The following is a 25,602-nucleotide window of genomic DNA, read 5'->3' as shown; positions in this document are numbered from 1 at the left end:
CAAAGGTTTAATAGCACACCAAAATAAAACTTCAAACAGTGCACTCACAAACAAAATCTTGTAAAACAGCAGAATATCACATCAAGAAACTCCTTCAAACGTCAAAATGGTGAGAAGCGGTCACGGCGGACCCCCGATCAGCGAGAAAAAGTGAAACCAATTCTCCTACTCACGGTGCCATGGACTTCTGTCAGATGCAGCTGCTGGGTAAGACAGCCAGCCAATGGAGGAGGCGCTGACTTCCTCCTAGCTTTGGCTGCATAATCGCTTTAGGCCCGCCCATCGTTGTAGGCGGAGCGGGATGCGCTGTGCAGCACGTGATTGGCTCAGACTGCTGCTGTTGGGGGATGTGATTAACATACTCTCTCACCTATTGGAATCTGGGGACTGGCGCCACGCCTATCGCACTGGCTGATTGATTCATACACCAGCCAGTGGTGGTGGATGATGCTGTCAGCCCACAGTAGTTTGGGATTATCGTTTACTTCCGCCCACAGTTTTGGAGGAAGTGGGAAAACGCCCAGGACTGATAGGCTGATTGATCTGACTACATCAGATATAAGGTAACCATTTATGACTGTGTGGTTAGTCCCATGAATAAGTTTTTATAACGAAACATGTCGGGGTATTGCCATACAGTCTAATTTTACTAGTGAGTGCTGCGTTTTTGGATGCAGAGTGCGTTTGAAGTTTTTTTTTTTTATTTAAGTGGATGTGCAGCTGCATCTGACAGAAGTCCATGGCACCGTGAGTAGGAGAATTGGTTTCACTTTTTCTCGCTGATCGGGGGTCCGCCGTGACCGCTTCTCACCATTTTGACGTTTGAAGGAGTTTCTTGATGTGATATTCTGCTGTTTTACAAGATTTTGTTTGTGAGTGCACTGTTTGAAGTTTTATTTTGGTGTGCTATTAAACCTTTGATGGTATCACACTATTTGCACTTCTTTTGTCTCTCTCTGACATATATGTGGAACTGATTGGATGTCATATTTGGATTACATCTTTATTGACGGGAACAACTACATCTGATAAGGTTTTTTGTGCCAAAACACGAGAGTGTGAGGCATACCTATCCGGTGAGTGTCCATTTGATGGGGGAGGAATCACTGAGCACTGTCGGGTGTGGTGGAAGTTTTTGAAAAAATTTGAAGATCGCAGGATCCTTATACACATGAACTTTGCTTTGTTTGGCCACATTCTAAAATTTTTTAAAGACTGTCTCTTGCACTTTCAGTGCGTTCACTTCACGTTTAAGTCAATCACGGGTGTTTATTATTACAGTCACAGTTTAGTGTTTACTTCTTAAACTGGATATATTTTGTTTATTATCACTGTATATCATTACATATGGGTTGTAGTAATGTATTTTATATAGTCAAATATGCACAGTTATTTGATAGCGCTGTTTTAATTTGTTGACACTCCTTAGAGAGTTTCATCATCTTACATTCTTTTTAAACAATGCAGTATACTGAACACTGCTATAACTGGTGAGTGCATATAGAATGGGAGTCTTCAACTTCCATTTTGTCCTCCCGGGTATCCAGCATCGAAGATGTGACTCCTCAACACTCATACTGAAATATGAAGTAGTCTGTAATATTAAAGAAATTGCCTATAGTCCTGAACTGTGCAACCAGTTGGAGTGCTGTTAAACTTTGAGAATTAACAGCGGTGGGGAAGGGGGAAGGAAAAACAGATGGGGAGAAAATGAGAGCGAGGGAGGAAAAAAAAGGATACGATATGAAAAATTTAAACCCATCAAAGTGTGATAGTTACGTTAACCGCAAAGGGGTTAATATGGATTCTACTGCTGTTCCAAATTAAAAGTTCAGATAACTTTGCGTGCACGGCTAGGGATAACTCACGGACACGACCATCTCTGTTGAACTACACCATTATCTCTGCTTTATTGCAGGCAATACAAACTTCTACATAAAGCATGATACGTCACTATTATGTTAATGTGAACTAGAAAGCGCATTTATTTGGCCCCGATACAAGAAGAATACAAAAATGGGGTGTCGATCTTAGCCGGCCCTCTGATGTATCTTCACCTCCGCATTCCAAAAGCTGTGTGGGAGAGGGGGGCATTCGCCATGTTTGGTCTTCAGTGTTTTTGGTGGGAGGGGTGTTATTAGGAACTGATTTGAGTAAGGAAGGATTACAGCAGTGGTATACATGAAAAGGCAATATAGACTCTATAGTATAATAAGATGCATAGAGAATAGACATTTTTTAATGAATCCTTATGCTCATTGCATTCCTTCACAAAAGCACTAATCGCTGATTAAATTTTGTGTTATTTTACAAACGCAGCTAGAAGCAAAAAATGCTTGCAAAAAATATGCAATTTCTTAATGATTTGTGGGATTTTTGTATAAGGCTTCATGTACACGGGACATTTTTACAACCTCTCCTGAACTATTTAACTTGACAGATGGTGACCCACGTTTAAAACGTCCATTTACCAGCAGCAGTGTACATGAGGCCTTAATCGTAAACTGTACTTTCAGTACCCATTCGTAGAACAGTGAAATGATCATATGCGACAATAAAAGAACAATTAACAATACTGTGTGACACTCCCTGTGCAAAAATTCAAACAATTGCACAAAACGTGAATAACTGCACTAAACTTAAACAATTTCCAAGACACTATCAATTCTCAAATATGATGATAAATGGACTAAAAATAGTCCAGTGTAACAGTGCAAGAAATCGATGATGTATTCATTGTTTCCAACAAGTAACTTTCAGCTGTGTTGTGATCCCTCTGCACACATTTGGCTAACCTTCTTACCAAAGTTTTTGTTTAGGTTTTGTAAGCATTATTTGCTTAATCGGTGATAAGCGCAGCCATTGATGGGTTTTCATACCTTTTTTGAGTTTAGTTTTAATGTTCCTTTACAGCATGGTTGCTCAACCTGTGGCCCTCCCAGCTGTTGTGGAACTTCAAATCTCATGAGGCATTGCAAGGCTAACAGTTACAAGTACGACTCCCAAAAGCAGAGGCATAAAGGGGATTGTATTTTGACAGCAGCTGGAGGGCCACAGATTGTACACCCATGCATTACAGTATGTTTCCTGCCCTCTTCCAGCTTTTTCTACCTGGTGCTGCTGAAAGAAAACCTGAGAGCAGTTGTAGGACAAATTTGAACATGTCCTGTGCTATACATCCAGTAGTTGAAAGATTTAATGACTAAACTTGGGCTGTTCATAACCTAATCGTACCATCTCCTTTGAGGCTCAAGTTAAAAATGGCTCAAATCGGTATATATTTACCCTTTTCTGAAATTTTATAGTCTGCAAACTATGGACTATATATTTGAAAATTATTTAGTCCTGATGTTGTGATTGCCTATCCCATTTCTTGGCCTTCTAAAATGCCAGGTACAAATACCCCCAAAATGGCCCCTTTTTAAAAAGTAGGCAGAGCCAAGGTACCCTGTCCCCACTTCCGTCAGACCTCGCCACTGCATAAGAAGTTTGGCCCCTCCTCCTCCTCCCTCCTCCTCCTCCCTTCGCCTCCTTTGCCTGCTGCTGGGCCAGTAAGAGATCACTTTGTGCATGCACAGTAGGGACCACACACTAGGGACCCGGTTGTAAAGCCGAAAGCCTTTATTGCTGGGTTCTCTTACCAGCAATGGTGGCAGCACACCCGACATTGCTGGATTCTAGGATAGATAAATGTCCTAGTATTAAGTCAGCAGCTACAGTATGTGTAGCTGCTCACTTTAATTTTTTTGGAGGGGCGTGGAGGTTACTGTTTTTAACATTACGGTGATTGAAATAACAAATGTTTTTTTCTCGGTATGTTCCCCAGGTCTGTCTGTCCCCCAATATAGGGGGATTATTGATCCATACAGTGAAAACACAAGCACGTGGAATTTTTTCTTTTTTTTTTTTTTCCCCCTCACTTTTTCAGTGTGTAGTATATTGCCCAGCACTGTACAAGACGCTTCTCTCTCAGCGATTTGGCTCTGAGAGGAGAGACGACAATGCAGGGCTGCAGCCTGTATGAACATAAGTGGCCAATCACAGTGGCCCTGTTCCTGGATTTGTGACACACAATGATCGCACCGGTGAGCAGCCTGGGGTCTATGCGCGAGCACCCACTACAAGAGGCTGTACCAGTACGTTCTTTCAGAATAATATTTCTCTAACTTTCCATAGCCCTGTCAGAAATTGTGACATTGATATTGAAAATATGGCTGATAATGTCCAAAAAAAGTACCGTATTTATCGGTGTATAACATGCGCCCCAATTTAAGAGGGGCATTTTCAGGAATTATGTGTTTTTATTTAAAAAAAAAAAAACACTTTGTAGCAAAATAATGGTCAGTGAGCATCAATGCAGCCTGATCTGTGCCCATCTACAGCCTTGCTCCTCACTGCAGCCTGATTAGTGCCCATCTGCAGCCTATACATTTACCATAATTCAGCCTGTTCAGTGCCCTTCTGCAATCTCATCAGTGTCGGATTATCCCTGCTGTCTCTGAGGGAAAAGGAGGCGCGAGCGCCGCTGTATTTACAGAGCCGCCAACTCCTGTGAACCCGGCACTCCGTCACTCACAGCCACGCCTCCTGGCCCTGCTCATATGATAGGAAATACAGTGTCCCAATGCGGGGCCAGGAGGCGTGGCTGTGCGCGACGGACTGCCGGGTACACAGATCGCGGCTCTATGTAATTCAGCGGCGCTCGGTTCTCTTCCTTCAGGCAGCAGGGATCGGCATATAACGCACACCCACGATCTTCCCCTGATGTTAAGGGGAAAAAAGTGCGCCGATAAATACAGTGGCCCAGATTCAGGTACGACTTGCCCCTTTCTTACGGAGGCGCAGTGTACCGTTTTAACACTGCGCCTCCGTAAATTTCCTGCGCTACGCTTGATTCACAGAGCAGTAGCTCCGTAAATTGCGTGTGCGCTCCGGAAAACTGCCCAGCGTTTGGGCGCGTAATTTAAATGATCCCGTAGGGGGCGTGGATCATTTAAATTAGGCGCGTTCCCGCGCCGAGCGTAGTGCGCATGCTCCGTCGGGAAACTTTCCCGACGTGCATTGCGGTAAATGACGTCGCAAGGACGTCATTTGCTTCAAAGTGAACGTGAATGGCGTCCAGCGCCATTCACGATTCACTTACGCAAACAACGTAATTTTTCAAAAACGCGACGCGGAACGACGGGTATACGTAGCATTGGCAGGGGCAGCCTTACGCAAAAACCAACGTACGCAAACAACGTAAACTGCGTACGCAGGGCTCGCGTAGGGTTGTGAATTGGCGTTGGTATGCAATTTGCATACTATACGCTGACCACTACGGGAACGCCCCCTAGCGGCCAACGTAAGAATGCAGCCTACGATATGACTGGCATAAGAGCCTTATGCTAGTGATATCTTAGGCTGCCGTCGGGGTAACGAGGTTCCTGAATCAGGAGCATTCGAAACGCCGGCGCAAGTAAGCAATTGCGCTGCGTAACTATGGTTACGCAGACGCAATTGCTACCTGAATCTGGGCCACTATTTAATTGCACCACCTTAATACTGGGCACTTTCGCCCCATCCTTCCCAGACCAATTTTCAGCTTTCCATGTCTCGCATTTTCAATGATGATTTACATTTTTTTATTTTGTTCACAGAAATGGAGCTTTCTTTTGGTGGTATCTATTCACCACTAGGTTTTTATTCATAATCATAAATCATAAATTTTCAAAATTGTGTTTTGAAAATTAAATCCAATAAAATCTAATTTTCGTCATTAAATTTAGACCAGAATGTATTCTGCTACATGTCTTTAGTTAAAAAAAAAAAAAAAATCTTATTTAGGCTTTACTTCCACTTTAACTTTTGTTTACTCATTTTGAAGTCATACACCATAAGTACATCAATGTGTTCAATTATCCTGTTTATGTTGCAGCTGAGGTTCACAGAGACTGCACTTTTAAATCCAGTAGCATTTTAGTAGAAAGAGTTCTAAGCCATGGGACTCGGCAATGCCATAAACACAGGTTGCATAAACTGAGGATTGTAAAGCTGATAAAAAATGTATCAAAGTTTACCAGGGACAGGTGGAATTTCAATCCATGTATGGGCAGGCTGATTGTATCCGAGTCGATCCATTGATCAATATGGGTACAACCAGTCTGTCAGATTTTTAGCTTGCAGTTTACTCCCGGCAGCTATAACCGTTAACAGTAATCGCATTCTGCCAGGCGGGAAGGCTCCCTGTGCGCTTCTCCCTTTTCTGGCAGAACACAGTAGCAGTGCAGGAGACATTCACTTACTGTGATGAGGGAATCAAGCAATTTTCTTTCCTTCCATCCATGGAAGGTAAGAAAATTTATTAATCTATGGGCTGCCTAACTTAAAACCCAACTCCAGTAAAGTTAAAAAATGCTCATTTAGATGTAGATTACATTACCTGGGAGATTACTTATGATTGTGAATTCTAAATCTTGTAGATGAAAGTAATTATAAACTGTAAAGCTTCATTTGTATTTTTTGGTTTTATTTTTTAAATAGCAAACATGTAATACTTGTCTGCTCTGTGCAAGGGTTTTGCCCAGACCCTCTTTTTCTGTGCTCCCCTGGCGGCATAGGATGCATTGAGCTGAAAAACGTGAGGGAGCAAAAGTGTGTGTGTGTGTGTGTTTTTTTGTTTTTTCCCCTTTCATTTTGAGCATGTTTTAAAATAAAAAAAGAGAGAAATTATTTTGTTTTATTTGAGAGTCAAACCCCACCTTTTTAGGTGGCATTAGGAAATGTAGCAGTAAGGTTTTATTTGTATCTTTGAAGGTTTTTATTGTGTAAACTAGTGTGCTGAAATGTTATTTCGTAGGTTAGGATGCATGTGAGTGACTTGTAAATGTACTTCACACAGCTTGGAAAAACTGTGGCTTGAGGAAATGAAGGAGCGGGGTGCAGAGGAGGCCTCTCTTCGAAGTGCTGTGTGGAAATTCTGTCGCACCAGGCTAATTATCTCCATTATGTGCCTGATGCTTACCCAGTTGGCTGGCTTCATTGGCCCAGTAAGTACTTTCCATCCGGTTTCATGTGCCCGCCAGTACTGATATCCCAAGGGCTGTTTTTTATGCATTTTAAAAGTTAAGTTTAGGTTTGTACAGTTGCCTTTCTTTTCTTTTTTTTTTTTTTATAATGTTTTTCATGTAAACAGTGAATTTATACTTACCCTTAGTATAATTATCTTTTAGCTTATCGATTTTATGCTTCTGTTAGCGCTTATTGTAGTCCAGGATAAACAGGATTGGATCATTTGCAGCCATATGTTTAGCTGGAGGCGGCATAAGCTATTGCCGTTTCTGGCACATATTTTGCCTTATTTCTACTGAATGGCAAAAGTGTTTTTTTTTTTTTTTCTTTTTTTTCTTTTTAATGCAGTCATGGGGCATATACCACATGCGCATGCATTAGTATTAATTTCTTACCACCTTTAGTAAGACAGATTTATTATCCCATTTATAAAAATGTTACTGTATGCTGGTTTGAATAAGCGTGTAGAGCAATTTCACTGCTTTTAGTACTAATTTTCAGTGTGCTGTTTAAAGACGAAGTTGCAGTGAGTTGGTAAGTACATATATATTGGGCTCTTTTAAAATGAATCCGTTAATTTTGATAGCATAATGGATTTTTATTTTATTTTTTATTTTTAAACTTTTTAAGTGGCTCTTCCAGTTTCTGTATAATTGTATTCTTTTAGAAGAGTCATTGGAATGCTCCTGCTAGGGCATGTTGAGTCGATCTAGTTAATCTTCTAGTTGGGGATATTTAAATCCTTAACCATCAAACTTTATTAAGAAGAGCTTCTGTCATTGTTACACTACATAGGTGGCGGGTGCTCCAAGATTGTAACTTTTTTGTTAAACATTTGGAAAAGCTGCACAGTGGTAAAGAAATGTAGTAAGTATATTTGCTGAGCTGTGCTTATCTCCCTGGGCTTTTACTCAAGATCACATGCGACTAAATATTAAGAATGCAGATTCTGCTCTGTTTTGATTATAAATACTTTATTTTGTAAGGGTGTAGGTCCTATGAAGGTGTTTTTTTTTTTTTTTTTTTTTACAAATTGACATATTTTCCTATAGTAGACTGATACCTTGACTATTTATAGAGCCAGGTAGACGACATGCAAATCATTTGTTAGTAGTAAAGGAAAGTGCTGTTGATGGCTTTACAAACACAAATTTGTGTTGGTGCTCTTTCAGAAGAGAGCTTTGTGATTTTAATTCTGGAATGTACAGTAACTGACCAAATTGTGATCTTATTTTATTAGTTAACATACCAGCAGGATGATGGCTCTTCTAAGTTTGCATGAGTTTGTACCCAACTCATTGTTTTGTGCTATGATTTGTCTAGTTGAAGATGAAGCAGGCAAGTGGGTATATCGTAGAAATATTTGATGTTTTTTTTGTATTTTTTTCCATCAATATCCCAAGTATTAGGTACACTAAAAGACAGATTTATTGTGTGTTTAATAATGGTTCTCCAACCCTTAAAGATATCTTAACAGATTAGTAATGCTTTACCGTTGTTGCCATCACAAGCAGAAGACTAGCTTCCCAGCAGTTTGTAGTTGGCATGTTTTGCTATTGACGAGCAAGACCTGGTACCCTTAATTATTCAGCTAGTTTAAATTAATGTTGTCAGGTACCCTTGGTGAATTCATGTGCCTCATACCGAGTATATTTCCCAAAGTTACTTTTTTGATTCTGTATGACTTTAAGGGTGTTTATATATCTTTGTTTTTAATGATTTAAAGTTGAGATTAAAATTTTGTGACACAAAAGTCATCTCTTTTCTTGGTTATTTGTTTGTGTGCTTTGTTTTTAGTATTTTGTTATTCATTTCTAATGTAAAGTTACAGTTTGTCTTCTATGTTGACTGCTAGAAACCCTTATACTTTATGCATGCTAAAGATGTGTAGAGTCTTGTGAAATTACCGTTTCACTTACGAACGTGCTCTCGTTTTGTTACCAAGAAGTGTCTTAATTCTATAGATTTAGGCACATGTGAACTCGCCACCCAGTGTCATAATTGCAGTTCATAATCGATTTTTAACATATAAGAAATTATGCGGAAAGGGGAGAAGCTAAAGAATCTTTGCACATTTACTGTGTAGTTGTGAAAAAATCCTGAAAAATATGTACCTGCCTTTTAAAGATGACATACTAGCACAATGTTTTGTTTTGTTTTTTTATTGTTTTTTTTTTTTCTTTTAAGCAAGCTGTAGATGACTATTAAGAGATAGCAAAACATGAATGAATTTGGTTGTACATGCTTGTTATTTGTCCAGCTTCTGCTAGTTTCCAGGTGAGACACTGGACTTCTGGTTGGGTGGGAGAGGGATCATTACTAACGTAACCTCTGTAGTGGAACCAATGACAGAAGCTATTCTTTAGAATTTCCAGGGTGACAGTTCTGCTGCCAGAATGAGCCGGGCAACTTGGGCAGAAACCTGCGCGGTGCAAGATTTAAGGTAAGGTCCTGTTTATTCCACGGGAATGCTTACAACCACAAGAAGCTTATGCCTCTGGTAACATTAATCTGCAAAGATTTTCTCATTAACTCTTAACAGTGCTTTTATTATTTGCTTACCATAATTCATTTTGTTTTTGTTCATCTGGCAAGCATTATGATAGGCTTGAATTGAATGCTGATTAGCCTCTTATTGTAATATAATAGGACAACTGTAACCTTGCTCAAGTTACTGCCTGACTACAAGAAGCTACCTCTCTGTCCTTGTGCAAGGTCTTTAGATGCAGGTCTCAAGTCGTTTTTGCTCTTTGTTTTCTGTAATGTATTTTTGTTTCTTTTATTTGTTTACGTTTTCTTCACTCAAGTGTTAAGTAGGCTGATGCATCCTCCAACTGACAAAATTTCATACTAGCAGGTATTCCAGTGTTGCCTTTCCAAACAAGCAATCGCGTGCAAATTGTCTGCCTTTTCAAGTGCTGCTCTCCCCTGTAAATAATCATGATCTAAAAGAGTTACCCCATCATGGGTAGCTGGGGAAGCCTCTGAGGACATGGACTCATCGGACTCATCCTGTAAATAAAAATAAATAAAAAAAAAAACAAAAAAATAAAAAACAGGAAAGGCAGGCTGGGTAATGCGTAACCTCAGGTTCTTCCTGTACCTACTGATGGCATACGTTCCCAAAGCTTCTAATCCTGTGCCAGCAGCATACAAGCTGATTGCTTGGCTCACTTCTACAGACTGTTACTCAAGGACTAGAAGAGACTCAAAGCCGTTTATCATTCCAATCTTTTGGTTGAATCTTCAATGCCATATTGATAAAGCTTACTTTTTATCTTTTTTTTTTTTTCTTCTGCGAGGAATCAGATTAATGGCACTATATGAATATATTGCTATAGACAGGGTCTCTGCTCTTTAACATCTTAAAACTTTCAATGGAATTGTGGAATGATTGTTAAAATGCTGCTATGAAATGTATGTTTTGTGCTTTTATATATGAACTGTATGTTTCTGAAAGTCTGTTACAGAAAACTTGTGCCATTTGTTAATATTTTTGTGTGGTGGAATTACACCCCCCTCCCCCTTTAATAAAATTGTTTTTCCTCAATCCATAGTTTTTTATACCCAACACTAGTTAATCTGAACAGATTTTTTTATACAGTAGCTCTGAAATAGTTTAAATGTAATGGCTTTATTTAAAATAAAGAAAAATTACAGAAATAGGCAAGAGCAGTTTGAAAACACCGGCTGGAATATGAACCAGTGAGACCTTTGCTTTAATCGAAGAAAATACATGTTTCCTGGGTAAGCCTCTAATGAGCGTACTGAATTTGTTTACAATGCTTGGTTTTTTCTTTTTCTTTTTTTCTTCCTTTGTTTTTTTTTTTATTCTTTTCTTTTTTTTTTTTTTTCTGTGTTAATAAACTGCTGATATTTATTTTCAGGAATTTTTTGCCAAAATGTCCTTCTCTTCCCCGTACAACTGTAGGTACAATTGTTCATTTCTATCCAATGCGCACGTTGAAACAAAATATATGAAGTAATTGCATTAAAGTTTTCTTTTATTTTGTTTGTTTTTAATGCATTACTTTTTTTTTTTTTTTTTTTAAATCTTATTTTTGCCTTGTTGGCCTGAGCAAGATTATGTTGAGTTAGAATATTTTGAGTTCTGAGGCATTTGTGTAATGACATTACAGCTTATTTTAAGGTGATCTTGATCTGCTTTAATTTAGAGCAGGTTTTTTTTGCCTTTTCCTATTGATCATAGATCAGCATATCACAAAATATGTTACACATTTGCTTGAACGCTTTCTGGTTTTACTGAGTTATGCACAGAACACTAGCAGGTTTCTAACTTAACATAATAGTTGCCAATACCGTGCAGTAGAAATGAAGCGGGACCTCATGCCCCCTGCCTTTTTCCCTGTAGGCATTCGTAGTGAAAAGCCTCTTGGAATATACTCAGCAAAGTGATACAGACCTCACATACAGCTTGCTCCTAGTTTTTGGGCTCCTGATGACTGAAGTTGTGCGTTCCTGGTCCCTAGCACTCACTTGGGCTTTGAATTATCGAACTGGTTCACGGCTTCGAGGGGCAATACTGACTATGGTCTTCAAGAAAATTTTGAAGCTGAAGAACATAAAGGAGAAATCCATGGGGGAGGTGTGTAGTAAATTCGTTTTAACAGACTTCTGTGGAGCTTACATGTTAATGTGCTATAATTATACAAGTACATAATCTTTCCTTTTTAAATTGAACTATCACCAAGCTTTACTTCCCAGAGGGAATCCTGTGAACACAAATCCTTGTTGGGGTTAGCTGCAATGTTTTAATAGTTGGCTCACAGAACTTGCACAGTCCCTTTTTGTCATCCTCCAGACGAACTATTCAGGGCATTACAAGGGTGATAACTGTCAGCATTTTTATTCACAAAAACACACTGACAGCGCACACATTGTTTACGTCAACCACCAACCTGGACTCCTACATTTTATACAGTACTAAAAGTGGAGTTCAAGCCACAAACATGGTAACTAAGCCTTGCAGCTTCACAGCTGGTTTCCTACTGTGCATGTGCGAGTCGTGCAGTGCTTTGTGAATGGCCAGCTTGTCCTCTGGGACACAGAGGTCCCAGAAGACAGTGGGGGAGAAGGAGGGCTTGCTGCAGAAGAGGACATGACGTCTTGGGCCGCTGCAGACATAGGATGGAAGTATAGTTAACAGTCTATACCAAATTTTCAGATCGTAAAAAAAAAAATGCAGACATTTTGTTTCACTCCCAGTGGTAATGAAAATTTGGACACATAAGGGTGGGTCGGTCTCCCCAGTAAGGACAAAGATATTTAAAAGGGTAAATAAGAACCATTCTCCATTCCCTGCTTTATGCAAAACTAGATAGAGATATATAGATATATATCTATATATCTCTATCTAGTTTTGCACACACGCTCACAAAAGTGAGTACACCCATCACATTTTTGTAAATAAAATTACAATATCTTTTCATGTGACAACACTGAAGAAATGACACTTTGCTACAATGTAAAATAGTGAGTGTACAGCTGTAAATTTGCTGTCCCCTCAAAATAACTCAAAACACAACCATTAATGTCTAAACTGCTGGCAACAAAGGTGAGTACACCCCTAAGTGAAAATGTCCAAATTGGGGCCAATTAGCAGTTTTCCCTCCACGGTGTCATGTGACAGTGTTACAAGGTCTCAGGTGTGAATGGGGAGCAGGTGTGCTAAATTTGGCGTTATAGCTCGCACTCTTAGTGGTCACTGGAAGTTCGACATGGCAAGGAACTCTCTGAGGATCTGATGATAAAAAATATTGCTCTACATACAGATGGCCTAGGCCAGTGATTGCAAACCTTTGCATCCCAGATGTTTTTGGAACTTCATTTCCCATGATGCTCAACTACACTGCAGGGTGCATGAGCATCATGGGAAATGTAGTTACAAAACATCTGAAGTGCCAGGTTTGCCTTCACTGGCCTAGGCTTTAAGAAGATTGCAAAGACCCTGTAACTGGACTGCAGCACGGTGGCAAAGACCATACAGTGGTTTAACAGGACAGCTTCCACTCAGAACAGGCCTCGCTATTGTCGACCAAAGAAGTTGAGTGCACGTACTCTGCGTCCTATCCAGAGGTTGTCTTTGGGGAAATAAATGTATTAGTGCTGCCAGCATTGCTGCGGAGGTTGAAGGGGTGGGGGGGGGTCAGCCTATCAGTGCTCAGACCATACGCCGCATACTGCATCTAATTGGTCTGCATGGCTGTCTTTCCAAAAGGAATTCTCTTCTAAAGATGCACAAGAAAGCCGCAAACAGTTTGCTGAAGACAAGCAGACTAAGAACATGGATTACTGGAACCATGTCCTGTGGGCTGATGAGACCAAGATAAACTTATTTGGTTCAGATGGTGTCAAGCGTGTGTGGCGGCAACCAGGTGAGGAGTAAAAAGACAAATGTGTCTTGCCTACAGTCACGGATGGTGGTTGAAATGTGTCATGGTCTGGGCCTGTATGAGTGCTGCCAGCACTGGGGAGATACAGTACATACAACCATGAATGCCAACATGTACTGTGACATACTGAAGCCTAGCATGATCCCCTCCCTTCGAAGACTGGGCCACAGGGCAGTATTCCAACATAAAGACCCCAAACACACCTCCAAGATGGCCACCGCCTTGTAGATCTAAACCCTATTGAGCATCTGTGGGGCATCCTCAAATGAAAGGTGGAGTAGCGCAAGGTCTCTAATAGCCACCAGCTTCGTGATGTCGTCATGGAGAAGTGGAAGAGGACTCCAGTGGCAACCTGTGAAGTGCAGGCGAACTCCATGCCCAAGAGGGATAAGGCAGTGCTGGAAAATAATGGGCCACACAAAATATTCACACTTGGGGCCCAATTTGGACATTTTTACTTAGGGGTGTACCCGCTTTTGTTGCTAGCGGTTTAGACATTTAATGGCTGTGTTGAGGTTTTTTTTGAGGGAACAGCAAATTTACACTGTTGTACAAGTTGTACACTCACTACTTTACATTGCAGCAAAGTGTAATTTCTTCAGTGTTGTCACATGAAAAGATATAATAAAATATTTTCAAAAATGTGAGGGGTGTACTCACTTTTGTGAAATGTGTGTGTTGCCGCCGTCATGTGACACGGGCCGTTGCTTTAGTTGTACTGTGCTGGTCCCGGCGGCTCCTGTGCGCATGCGCGGGAGTGACGTCATCCCAGCTCCGCGATACCCGTAAGTAACCTCTGGGATAGATGTCGCTGGCCGAAGGGGAAGACGAAGATGGCTGCGGGGGCTTCGTTCTCGGGTAAGTAATTTATAATGTGCTAGTATGCTATGCATACTAGATCATTATGCCTTTTATCTTGCAAGGTTTTTTTTTTTTTTTCCAGGAGAGTTTGCAACCACGTTAAGATGTACACCTTGTGCCAATCTTCTTTAGGCCCCTTTCACACTTGTGCGACTTGGGACTGCAAAGTTGCATGACAAGTAATTCTCCATAATTTCCTATGATAACCATTGATATATGTGCGACTTCAAGTCCTGACGACTTCAAAGTAGTCCCTGTACTTCTTTGGTTCCGACTCATGTGGGTTGAGGTCCATAGAACGCATGTTTACACAGGTTTTCACTGAAATTGCACGGCTTGTAAGTCGCAGCAGTGTAGATGGTCTCTTTGCTTAATGGATATGCACTCACTTTTCTGGGTAAGCCTTGTATGGCCCTTATAAAGCGGGGGTTCACCCTAATTGATTGATAGGCTTCCGACCGTCGCATACAGCGCGTCACGAGTTGCCGAAAGAAGCTGAACGTCGGTGCACAGGCGCCTTATAGAGCCGACTCGACGTTCGGCTTCTTTCGGCAACTCGTGACACGCTGTATGCGACGGTAGGAAGCCTGTCAATCTATTTGTCAAAAACACCCGATTGTGCTTCTAACAACTCGCCTAAATCTAATGTTAAAAAATGTTTTTTGGGTGAACCCCCGCTTAAACAGCCAGCAGCTACAAATACTGCAGCTGCTGACTTTTAAAAAATGGACTCTTGCCTGTCCAGCGCGCCAACGATGTCAGCAGCCACCATCCTCGGTGAGGGAATCAGCAAGTGAAGCGTTGCTGCTTCACTGCCCGGTTCCCTACTGCGCATGCGCAAGCATCGCGGCCCGTCCTCACTGGTCCCGCTCTCTCCTGGGAACAGTGTGTAACTCCGCAATACTTTTTCTTTCAGAATGGCTGTTGATTTAGACTTGTAAGAACTGCTGCCCCTACTGGTACAACTACCTAATTAGGTAGAGTCTGAAATAAAGGGTGTTCAACAGTTGTAGGTATGGCGCTGCTCTATTCGTTTTAAATGTGTGGTGCCCTTTTAAGTGAATTTCTGGTTTTTAGTTAAATTCCAGTTGAATTTTTAGATTTCAGTATACCTTACTTTTTTTGAACTTGCTCTATTAATAGGATTGTAAAGTGACTCTTGGTAGTTAAAAAAAAAAAATCAAAACAATATAAATTTGATACTTTTGCTTGCGGGTGCGCTCCCGTGTCCTGCTGCTGCGTCATTGGATTTGATCGACTGCATCGGGAGCCTATGGCTGCGCTGCTATCGATCTAGCCAATCCGGACATAAGACACCAGCTAGAGCTGGTGTGTTTGCCCCCGGCGCGCAAAACGGAGTGTTTCGGTAAGTACAACAGGGGGGGGGGGGGAGGGCTGCTGCACTGAAAGAGGTTTTTCATCTCAATACATGGAATGCCTTGAGATGTAAAACCCTGAGGATTTACAACCCCTTTAACTCCTATGCATGCGTCAAAAAGTGAGTCTTGGCTCTAAGGAGTGCCAAGATTGTACACTAGGCTTTGCATGCATGGCTCAGTGTACAATTTTTACAAATTTGCTAGCTGGCAGGAAAGATGCTTGTATTGCAAAAGAGACATATGGAGGGGGTTAAATCTATCAAAACTGGAGCTTTAACAATCTGCAGCAGCTGTGAATAGTAACCAATCCAACTTCTAACTAGCTTGTTCAGCTATGCTCTGAAAATGAAAAATAGACACTGGCTCTGTCTAGTTTTGACAAATTCCCCTAAGGCTGGGTTCACACTTGTCCGACAAACGGTCCTACATTGGGAGCCTCATGTAGCATGACGTGTGAAAAATCAATGTTTCCCTATGAGAGCGTCTTGTAGTGTCCTACACAAGTCGGTCCGACTTTGAAAATGCTCCCTGTACTACTTTTGGTCCTACATTGATCCTACTTCAGCCCATTGAATATCATTGAAGTCGGACCAAAGTAGTATCCTGTTCATGAAAGTAGGATGGATGTAGGACCAATGTAGGATAAATGTAGGACCGATGTAGCAGAGCAAAGTAGGATGAAAGTAGTGTAGTAGTGTGAACCCAGCCTCAGTCTCTTCTGCCATTGAAAACCTTCCTGCTAGAAAATTTATTTTTGTATGTCAAATACTCATATCATTATTTTACAGCCACTGCTTTTGTGTACATTTTTTTTTTTTTTTTTTTTTTTTTTTTTTTTACATCAGCATCAATTACAGTTTTGTTCTTGTGTTTATTATTTTTTTTTTTTTTATAATAACGTTCTCTTTGAATGGAGTTATGAATAAATATCTCATTGCAACTTCCAGCTGATCAATGTTTGCTCCAGTGATGGGCAGCGGATGTTTGAAGCTGCAGCAGTTGGCAGCTTGTTGGCAGGAGGTCCCATTGTTGCAGTGCTTGGAATGGTTTACAATGTCTATATTTTGGGTCCCACTGCATTTCTTGGCTCTGCAGTTTTCATCCTATTTTATCCAGCTATGGTAAGTGTTTGTTTCTTTTGTTTATTTTAAGGTAAACTTGCGGCTGTTGTCTTTTAATTAATTAAATTTAAAGAAAACTTGGCTCCCAAGTTATGCAATTTCTAAAACTTGCCTGAATTCGTTTTTTAGACCCCCTTTCACACTGGAGCGGTTTGCAGGCGCTATTGCACTAAAACTAGCGCCTGCAAACCGACCCTAAACAGTTTCTGCTGTTTCTCCAGTGTGAAAGCCCGAGGGCTTTCACACTGGAGCGGTGCGCTAGCAGGATGTGTAAAAGGTCCTGCTAGACGCATCTTTGAAGCGGTGAGGGAGCAGTGTGTATACCGCTCCCGCCCTTTGAAATCAATGGGACAGCGTGGCCGCCGTTTTAACCCTTTCTCCGTCGCTAGCGGGGGTAAAACCGCCCCACTAGTAGCTAATTAGCGCATCGAAATTGGTGGTAAAGCGCCACTAAAAAATGGCGTCGCTTTACCGCCGCTGCACCTCCCACCCCAGTGTGATAGCTGCCTAAGTAAATTGCTGGGGTTGAGCATATAAAATTTAAGTTTTCAAAATTTACATTCATCTGAAAAAGTGAATACACTGCCTTTTTTTTTTTTTCTCCATGATTCAGATATTACAGTGGAGTTCCAGATACATTTATTTTTATTGGTCCGAGCATAATTAATTAAAATAAAAAACTATTTATATAATATATGTTGCTAAAATGTTATACTCACAATTTTTTCTCTCCCGTTGTGGCCATTGCCATCATGATTGTGGGCATGTGAAGCCCAATCGATAACTCTTCCTGGATAAGCTTGAGAGGTGCATGCCATAGCGCCGATTGTTGCCATACCGGAAATCGATGGTGGAAAGTCCTGCCCCATTGTTATGGCAACATAAACGCATCTCGGCGCTGTGATCCGCCTTAAATCGCGTCATTTCCTGTCAGGAAATCGATTTATTTTTGATCACAGTACTGCCCACAGACTCCTGGGAAATGACACATCATTTCCCAGGAGCACAGGATGCTGGTAAGTAAGTATATAAAAAAACAAAATTCACAGTGAAACTCTGCTTTTAATGCAGTGCACAAGATCTAAAGAAGTTATACAGTAATCTAATAAGAACTTGGCCAATATAAGCTAGTTACATTGTTTTGCAGTCTGCAGAATATTTTCCTTTGGCTTTACGAGGGTTTCCCTTCCTCATTTGCATTGCTTTGGGACCTCCCAGATGGTCATGATTTGTAGCCTGCTGTGTCTTCTGTAATGTATGATGGAGAACTGGATTTTTTGTGCATGCCTTCAAAATCCATTTCTTGGAAAATGTCACAGGACAGAGATCCCTTGTTGATTATGTATTTTTTACTACCTGAGGTACTTCCTGTGTGGGAGGGGTGATATGGGAGAACTTGCCTTTTTTTGCCAGTGTCCAATCACCTATAGGTGGCGCATAACCCATATAGTCACGATTTATAGCCTGCCCTATATCCTGTTAGGTACTCCAAGTAGTAGATTTTACAGGCACTCCAAGTAGTAGATTTTACAGGCAAGTACAAAAATCCAGCCATTGCCTGCACATTGTGCGACATACTTCATCACAGGTAGGTCACATCACTAAAGCTGTAAAGATTTTTTTTTTTTTTTCTTAAATACATTTAAATTCAGTTTTTTGTGTGTTTTTTTACAGATGTTTGTGTCCAGACTTACAGCATATTTTAGACGGAAATGTGTGTCTGTCACAGATGAGCGTGTTCAAAAAATGAATGAAGTTCTAAATTACATCAAGTTTATAAAGATGTATGCTTGGGTGAAAGCATTCTCCCAAAGTGTTCAGAGTAAGTAATTTCTATGTGGAGAGGTTCAGGGCTTCATGGTTCATAATTTATGGTGAATCGCCCAATTCTAATTATTAACACTGCCAGTGTGATTCGTCTTTGTGCTCGCAGGGCCATATTATCACAAATTTTGCATGTATCTATTTTTGCAAGCATTCGTAGTAATGTGTAGTAAACAGGTTTTATTTTGGGCAAGACTTAAAAATAGCTGCGTTGCTACTACTGACAGACAAGTATATCTGATTTTATCCATAGTCGCAGTTCAAAATGAATGTATTTCACAATCAGACTGCATGTGAAAAACACTAATCGGGAATTCACCAATTGAATGCCTTCATGCTGATTCTCTCTCTCTCTCTCTCTCTCTCTCTCTCTCTATCTATCTATCTATCTATCTATCTATCTATCTATCTATATATCTATATATCTATATATCTATATAATTATATATATTTTTTTAAACAAGCATTTTATATACGTACCCGGTTTTGCACAGAGCAGCCCTGATTTTCCTCTTTGTGGGTCCCCCCGCCAACTCTTCTGGCTCCTTCCCCTATAGGTGCCAATGGCTCCTGCCTCTGTACCTTGAGGATCGAGCCGCTGCTCTCATGCACATCACTGGAAAAGGTCAGGTGCACTGAATTATGGGCAGGGAGCGGCTTTCAAACGTTTTTTTTTTTTTTTCTTTTTTTACCTTAATATATAGAATGCCTTAGATCCACTTTATTCTCAATTTCACAAACACTTTTTAGGTAGCTGGCAATGTTTTTGTTTTGGGGATTAAAGTTTTAACCTCTTATAGTTCTACACAACAGCGTGACCTGTAAAAATGTTTAAAAAAAATAAAAACATATCTACTAGCCATAACCAGTTATAAAACCATTAAAGGGTACTAAAAGAGAAAAAAAAACATGTTAATGGTATTGACTGCCTAGATGAGTTTTTTTTATTTTGTCTATAGTTACACTTTAAAAGTCTTACCCTATGGAAGAGCGTTAATCATTCAGTACACATTGTGACATTTGTGCAGTCAATGTGTCCGCCAATGCAGCCTTCCTGTGTCCGAAGAAGAGGATTGCCGGCCGGATGATCAGAGCGCCGAGAAACCTCACTGGAACAGTTTTTTATTTCCATTTCTGTGTGTTCCCGCCGCTCGCTGTCAAGTACAGCCCCGCCTCCTGGCCTGCGGGACTTTGATACACGTCACATGAGTGATCTGTCTGTCAAAGTCCCGGGACCAGGAGGCGGGGCTGTCTTCCCCCTCCATGTTTTTGTTGGGAGAAGAACTTCCATTCAATCCCGCCTACTGGCGGTGCTCGCCCAACTCCAAACCCCCCCCCCCCCCCCACTCTCAGCCAGCCCATCCTCATTTTCCACAATATGTAAGTAGAAAGTTTTTAGGGCTACATACACCATCGATTTTGAAGATGTCTGGCTTCATTTTGATTGGACACTGGCAAGCTGTTGAGGGCACCTTCCCTATAACCCTACTCCAATTCGATTTTCAGTATTTTTATGATTTTTATTTCTCTTAGAATTCTCCATTTATCGTACCCTCCTCTAATGCTTATGCAGAAGCTGTGTATTTAAAGCGGTGCAACCATGGTAAAACCTTGGAAGCCGTACCCAAATCCCACACTATGGAGACGGCTTGTAACGTTTTTTTTTTTTTTAAAGTCCTGGATGCTGCATGGGCACTTATCTTGACACTTGTATAGCACCCAGCGGCTGATGCAAAGTGCTGGACCAAGTCCAGGGCTGTGGTCTAAGTCTGGACCTACAGGCGATACTCGAAAAATATGACCATTTAAAGGCTCAGGAACCATTTGCAGGTGTTATGGCTTAATTTGCCGATTAGAATATTGTGAAACGGTGCAATATTCTAGGCTCAAACTGTCCCACTCTAATTTTCTGAGATTGCGCATTTGGGGTTTTCATGAGCTGTAAGAAATAATCATCACAATTATGGCAAATCACGGCTTGAACTATCTCATATATATTAGTTTCACCTTTTAAGTTGCATTAGTGAAATAAATGAACTTTTGCACTATATTTTAATTTTTATAGTATCACCTTTATAGATTTAGTCCGGTGTCATTGATGGGCAAGAACAATGGCATTTATTCACTACACAGAGCAAACATTTCAAAATTGTTACTAAAATGCAACTACTCAGATTTCTTTCACACCACTGGTCGCACACTAATGGCTAGAGCCCTTAGAAGGCACTTGGATGCTTTTTCCCACCCTTTTGCCACAAGAATTAATTGCAGGACAGTTTGCACCTGGGCTTTTGCATGCTCCTTACAGACGCGCTTACCCTATCTCCTCCACTACTCCGAGTACCCCATAGGGGAATACTTGTAGCTCGAGTACAGACCAATCGAAAGGAAGGAAGGCAAGTCATAACAGGTAAACACACGCTCTGGTAAAGGCCGGTCCAACCTTAAACCTCAGAGTGACGATGTGTCCCTTGCATTGGACAGGGACCCCCCCCCCCTTTTTTCCCCCTTTTATTAACACTGGTCTTGGCATGCAATTTTTAACTGTATTTTTTGGCACGCGACAAGCGCCCATTTGACTAAAGCAGAATTTTGCTTCATCTGTGTCAATTTCTTGGAAAAATTATGGCTTAATTCAGCCATCTTTGTCTGGGCCTCAAAACCTCACTGGAATCTTCTCCTAATATTCTGGTCCTATGGTTGATGCTGCAGTCTGTCTCAAACATGCATCCATTGAAAATGTTCCTTCTTTCAATAATTCTGTAGGTAGAAAATTTGATAAGCTTCTAAAAATGTACTTTAACCTAGCAGGCCCTGTAACCAGTTCTTGATGTATTTTCTGCATGCCAACAACTGCGTAACTACAGTGAGGGGGAAAAAAGTATTTGATCCCCCTGATTTTTTTGTATGTCTGCCCATTGACAAATGATCAGTCTATACTTTTTATTTGGGTGAGGAGAAAATTCTGGACAGCCGCACACAAAATCAATGTCTTTATTAAAAAGAGATGATCATCCAAAAAATACAAGCCACAGCAAACAACGGAATACAGGAGCGTTTCACACTTTCAAACATGCTTATTCATAGCTCTCCGGCCTTTGCTTAGCCAGAAATTTGTGGGTCTGATCCTGAACATGCAGGTCTTCCAGATCCTGAATCAAGCAGGTCTTCCAGAATTCCAAGAGAAGTCCTGCAATGAGATTTGCCTTGAAAACTCTAGGCCTGATTTGTAGCCTTTTTCGAGGCAGTACGTTTTGCCCAATTCCGTTCAAGAACTCTTCAACCAGACCTGTGGGAGTTTCCTGGGCTTTTTGGCAGCAAGCCTCTGTTGCCCATCTGTAGAAGTCCATCAGGTGGTCTTCTGTTAATACTTTCTCCAAGTTTTACCAGGTGAATGTCCAATGTTTTGCGGATGCAGCTTTTGGCCGCTAGGTTCTTGCAGAGCAACTCTGAACTTGGGTCATTGAACCCTGTAGTGTTTTGGGGGCCTGTTGGCACAGTTCTGTTTGCCTAGTTGTTACCCACCCTATGTTTTCGTTGATTTGGGAACATTCCTTGGTGCATGAATATATTACCTGTTTGTTGTAGTGAACATAACTTACATGAAGGGACTTTGAGCTTGTAGCAGAAGCAGGAATGCAGGACTGTACAGCGTATAATCCTTGTAGCAAAAGGGTTAAACCCGAACAAGGCAGATCGCATCATATGCCTGATGATGTCCTAATGGGGGCTTGAAATGGCACAGGTTATTTCTGTGATGCTATTGCTTTTAATATGTTTTTGGACGCTGTTTTGAAGATCCGTGATATGCTGACCTGGCCAGACACATTTAATGCAATCCATATTATTTTTTTAAATGAAAAAAGCACATGCATTTAACTTGGTATTGGCCTTTTGCAGTCTACTGTACAGCAGGGCTCAGAGGGGGAGGTAGAAGCGGCATAAGGAACCAGTCAGGGGTACTGCATTGCAAGGAGCATGCTGATAGGATTTGGAAGCCAAGAAATGAGCTCATTGTGTTGCTTTTATCATAGGTTGGGGGTGAGAAGGAGACCTTTAAGTGAAGCTGCAGCAGAGAAAGATCAGCTTATCGCTCCTACCAGTCAGGACTGTGGATTGTGGCAGAGTGATGTAAATCTCTAGTTTTGTACACATCCAAATGCGGCACTACGCATTCGCATTGACAAATGAAAATGCTAAACGCGATGTAAAAAAAAGTAGAACCCCACTGCAGACATACTTTTAGTTTGAATGGGCTGTGTGCAAGCTGCTTAGCACGCTTGTGTGTAGTTTATTCATTCCTTCTCTAGCTTTGTAACCGCCCATACAGGATTACAGACCCAAAACTAGAGGAAGACTGTGCAGGATCTGCTGATATACATAAATGCAAATGTTTTTACCTGCATTTTTTATTTTATTTTTTATGTGAACTTGAACTTTAAAAGAATTGTACGCATTTAAACGTAGGTACTTTTAGATGTGAAATTTACGGAGGCCCTTTGGCTAGCTCTGCCAGCAAGAATCTGTTTTTTTTTTTTGCTCAAATTGCACATATGTCCATGTGAATGAGCTCATAAATTGAGCATATCCTCAGTCTCCCCTCTCCCACTTTGAAGCATGTCTTAAAGTGGATGTAAACCCGAAATGTTTTTTTTTTTTTTTTTTTATGTCACAATGTACAGTATAAGATTTCCTATCATCTGTGCCCAGTCTTGACACAACGAGTTAATCCAGCTCTGAGCAATCCTTTTATTATTCAGTAAAATAAAACGGACTTACAGAGAAAAACCTTCGTTCGTTCCACCCCCTTGCTGTGAGTGACAGGATATTTACATATCTCATGCACTAGCCTGGAGACTGGCATTATTTTTTAATTCCCACCCCACTCCTTTTCTGAAGTCATGTGGTTACTTTTCTGGATTTTGACTGGATGTTAGTGATCATAGCAGAATTTAGTGTAAGGAATACATAGGAAAAAATGCATGTTAACAAGGAGTGTAGAGGAGGGCGGGGAGTCTACTGACATCACAACTCCACCCACAGAGCTCCAGACAACAGACCCACCCACAGAATCTTCAGTTTTTCAGTTCTTATAACAGACAGAGGGGAAACATTTGACAGGTAAGGATACATGCAGGAGGCATGTATATCCTTCTGGATCAGCACTGTGGCAGTAGTTTAGAAAGGATGAGAGTGGGTTTACATCCACTTTAAGGTGAGAGGCGGCATTAGGATGCTGGTGTGTGCCTGACATTTGCAAACGTAAGCCAGATACTGCACAAACGCCAGGATTTACATGCTTTTATCATTTCGGTCAGCATTTTGATCCAGCAAGCAGATGCTGACCCCAAATGATGCTTTGAATAGAAAGTATTTGTCCGCATTGTTGGAGTGCTATGATCTTTGTGAATTGTAAACAACCTGCAAATTTTGTACTTGCCGTTGACGCAATAAACATTTTTATAACCTTATGATAAGTCGTAATGTAACCTTGTTGTGTCTGTTACTGGATATTGAATAATAACATTTTCTTTTATTGTAGAAATCCGAGAAACTGAGAGGAGAATTCTTGAGAGAGGTGGATATTTTCAGAGTATCACTGTAGGAGTAGCGCCCATTGTGGTTGTCATTGCCAGTGTGCTGACCTTTTCTGTGCATATGATGCTTGGATATGATCTTACTGCTGCCCAGGTAAATACAAATCTTATCAATACAACTCTCAAAAGATCTTTAATATGTAAACAAATACTAAAGCCTTATTTGAGTACAGAGGACGTTTTGCTTTGTTACCCAGAGTCAAATCAAAGCTAGCAGCAGGATGATTAGGAGCAGGCAGAACCCTTGTTTTCCAGGCTTTCTTTAGTCTGTGCTGTCAATTTCATGAAGACTGGCCCCCTGATGCACACCACCATTTCCACTCTCCTCAGGCTGGTGTATGGTACCTGAAGGATCCAGGGCTATGTGATGTGTGTATCCCATGAGGGTTTAGAGCAGAAAAGACCTCTTTCCTGCCAGGGGAGATGGGTGGCTAAGCGGTGGACTGGAATGGGGGGGAATAGGCAAACGCACAAACTTATTTTAGTGCCTCTAATTTTGCGGAGTAATGGAAAAGTGCCATTGTGCCTAGTGCATTCAGTGAATAAAGGTTCACTTAAAGGTAGAAAAATATATTTTGAATTATACAAAACAAAAGCTGATCTGTTACCAATCCATATTGCTACACAATAATTATTTAATCAACCCCTTATAACATTGGGGGGGGGGGGGATTCCAAAATGACGATCAAGTGGGCATTTGTGTCCCTTGCCCCAGCAAGCAAGGAATATATTCTACAGTACTGCTGCTATACTACCACTAAACAAATTATATTGTTCACAGTAATGTAAATTCTAAAGCATTCTACATGAAAGCTGGGCATCATCTGAAAAAAAGATTGCTGCGAGCTTGTTTTAACCACTTGAAGTCCAGACTGTTTATAAATGGTCTATGGACTGCAAGCGATTTAAAAATGAGTAAGCGCAGCTTTACTGGGTGTTTTAATGGTTGGTACTGTAGGATAAATGTGAACAATGGTTATAAATCTCCCCAATAATACATGAGTTCATGAATCCAAATGGAGCACCTTAAAGAGGAACTTCACTGCACCCTTTTATTTAGATGTAAGGAGAGCTCTGATGGTGACGCAGATGTGAGGGAGGACTTTGTTTTGCTGAGACTCTCTTTTTTTTTATTCTTATACATATCCTTTTCATTCAAGAAAATAACTAGGTTAAATGTAGTCATTCTTTTATAAGACTGTTTTATATTAATCATACAGTACACAATGGACATGTGCCTTCAGGTGATTAGACACTGGCAAACCTTTAGAGGGCATTACCTCCCCTTTAACCTTAACGTACTCAGTGAGTCCTTTGTTTTGTGCTAGTGTCTTGAGGTGATGAACCCTTTCTCCTT

At 40.8% G+C, this 25,602-nt stretch overlaps 1 protein-coding gene across 1 annotated transcript in view; it reads left to right on the top strand.

Annotated features, from left to right (window-relative positions):
• Nucleotides 1–25,602, top strand: part of ABCC5 (ATP binding cassette subfamily C member 5) — a 117,809-nt gene that overhangs the window by 32,311 nt on the left and 59,896 nt on the right. The window contains exons 5-9 of the mRNA XM_040349739.1: nt 6,881–7,028; nt 11,423–11,656; nt 16,651–16,824; nt 18,499–18,646; nt 24,191–24,339. Coding sequence (XP_040205673.1) covers nt 6,881–7,028; nt 11,423–11,656; nt 16,651–16,824; nt 18,499–18,646; nt 24,191–24,339 — 853 coding nt within the window. The remainder of the gene's footprint in view (nt 1–6,880; nt 7,029–11,422; nt 11,657–16,650; nt 16,825–18,498; nt 18,647–24,190; nt 24,340–25,602) is intronic.

The sequence above is a fragment of the Rana temporaria genome, chromosome 4, assembly GCF_905171775.1.
Source record: "Rana temporaria chromosome 4, aRanTem1.1, whole genome shotgun sequence".
NCBI lineage: Eukaryota > Metazoa > Chordata > Amphibia > Anura > Ranidae > Rana > Rana temporaria.
Note: the sequence above shows the minus strand (reverse complement) of the source record. Positions and strands in the feature narration are given on the sequence as shown.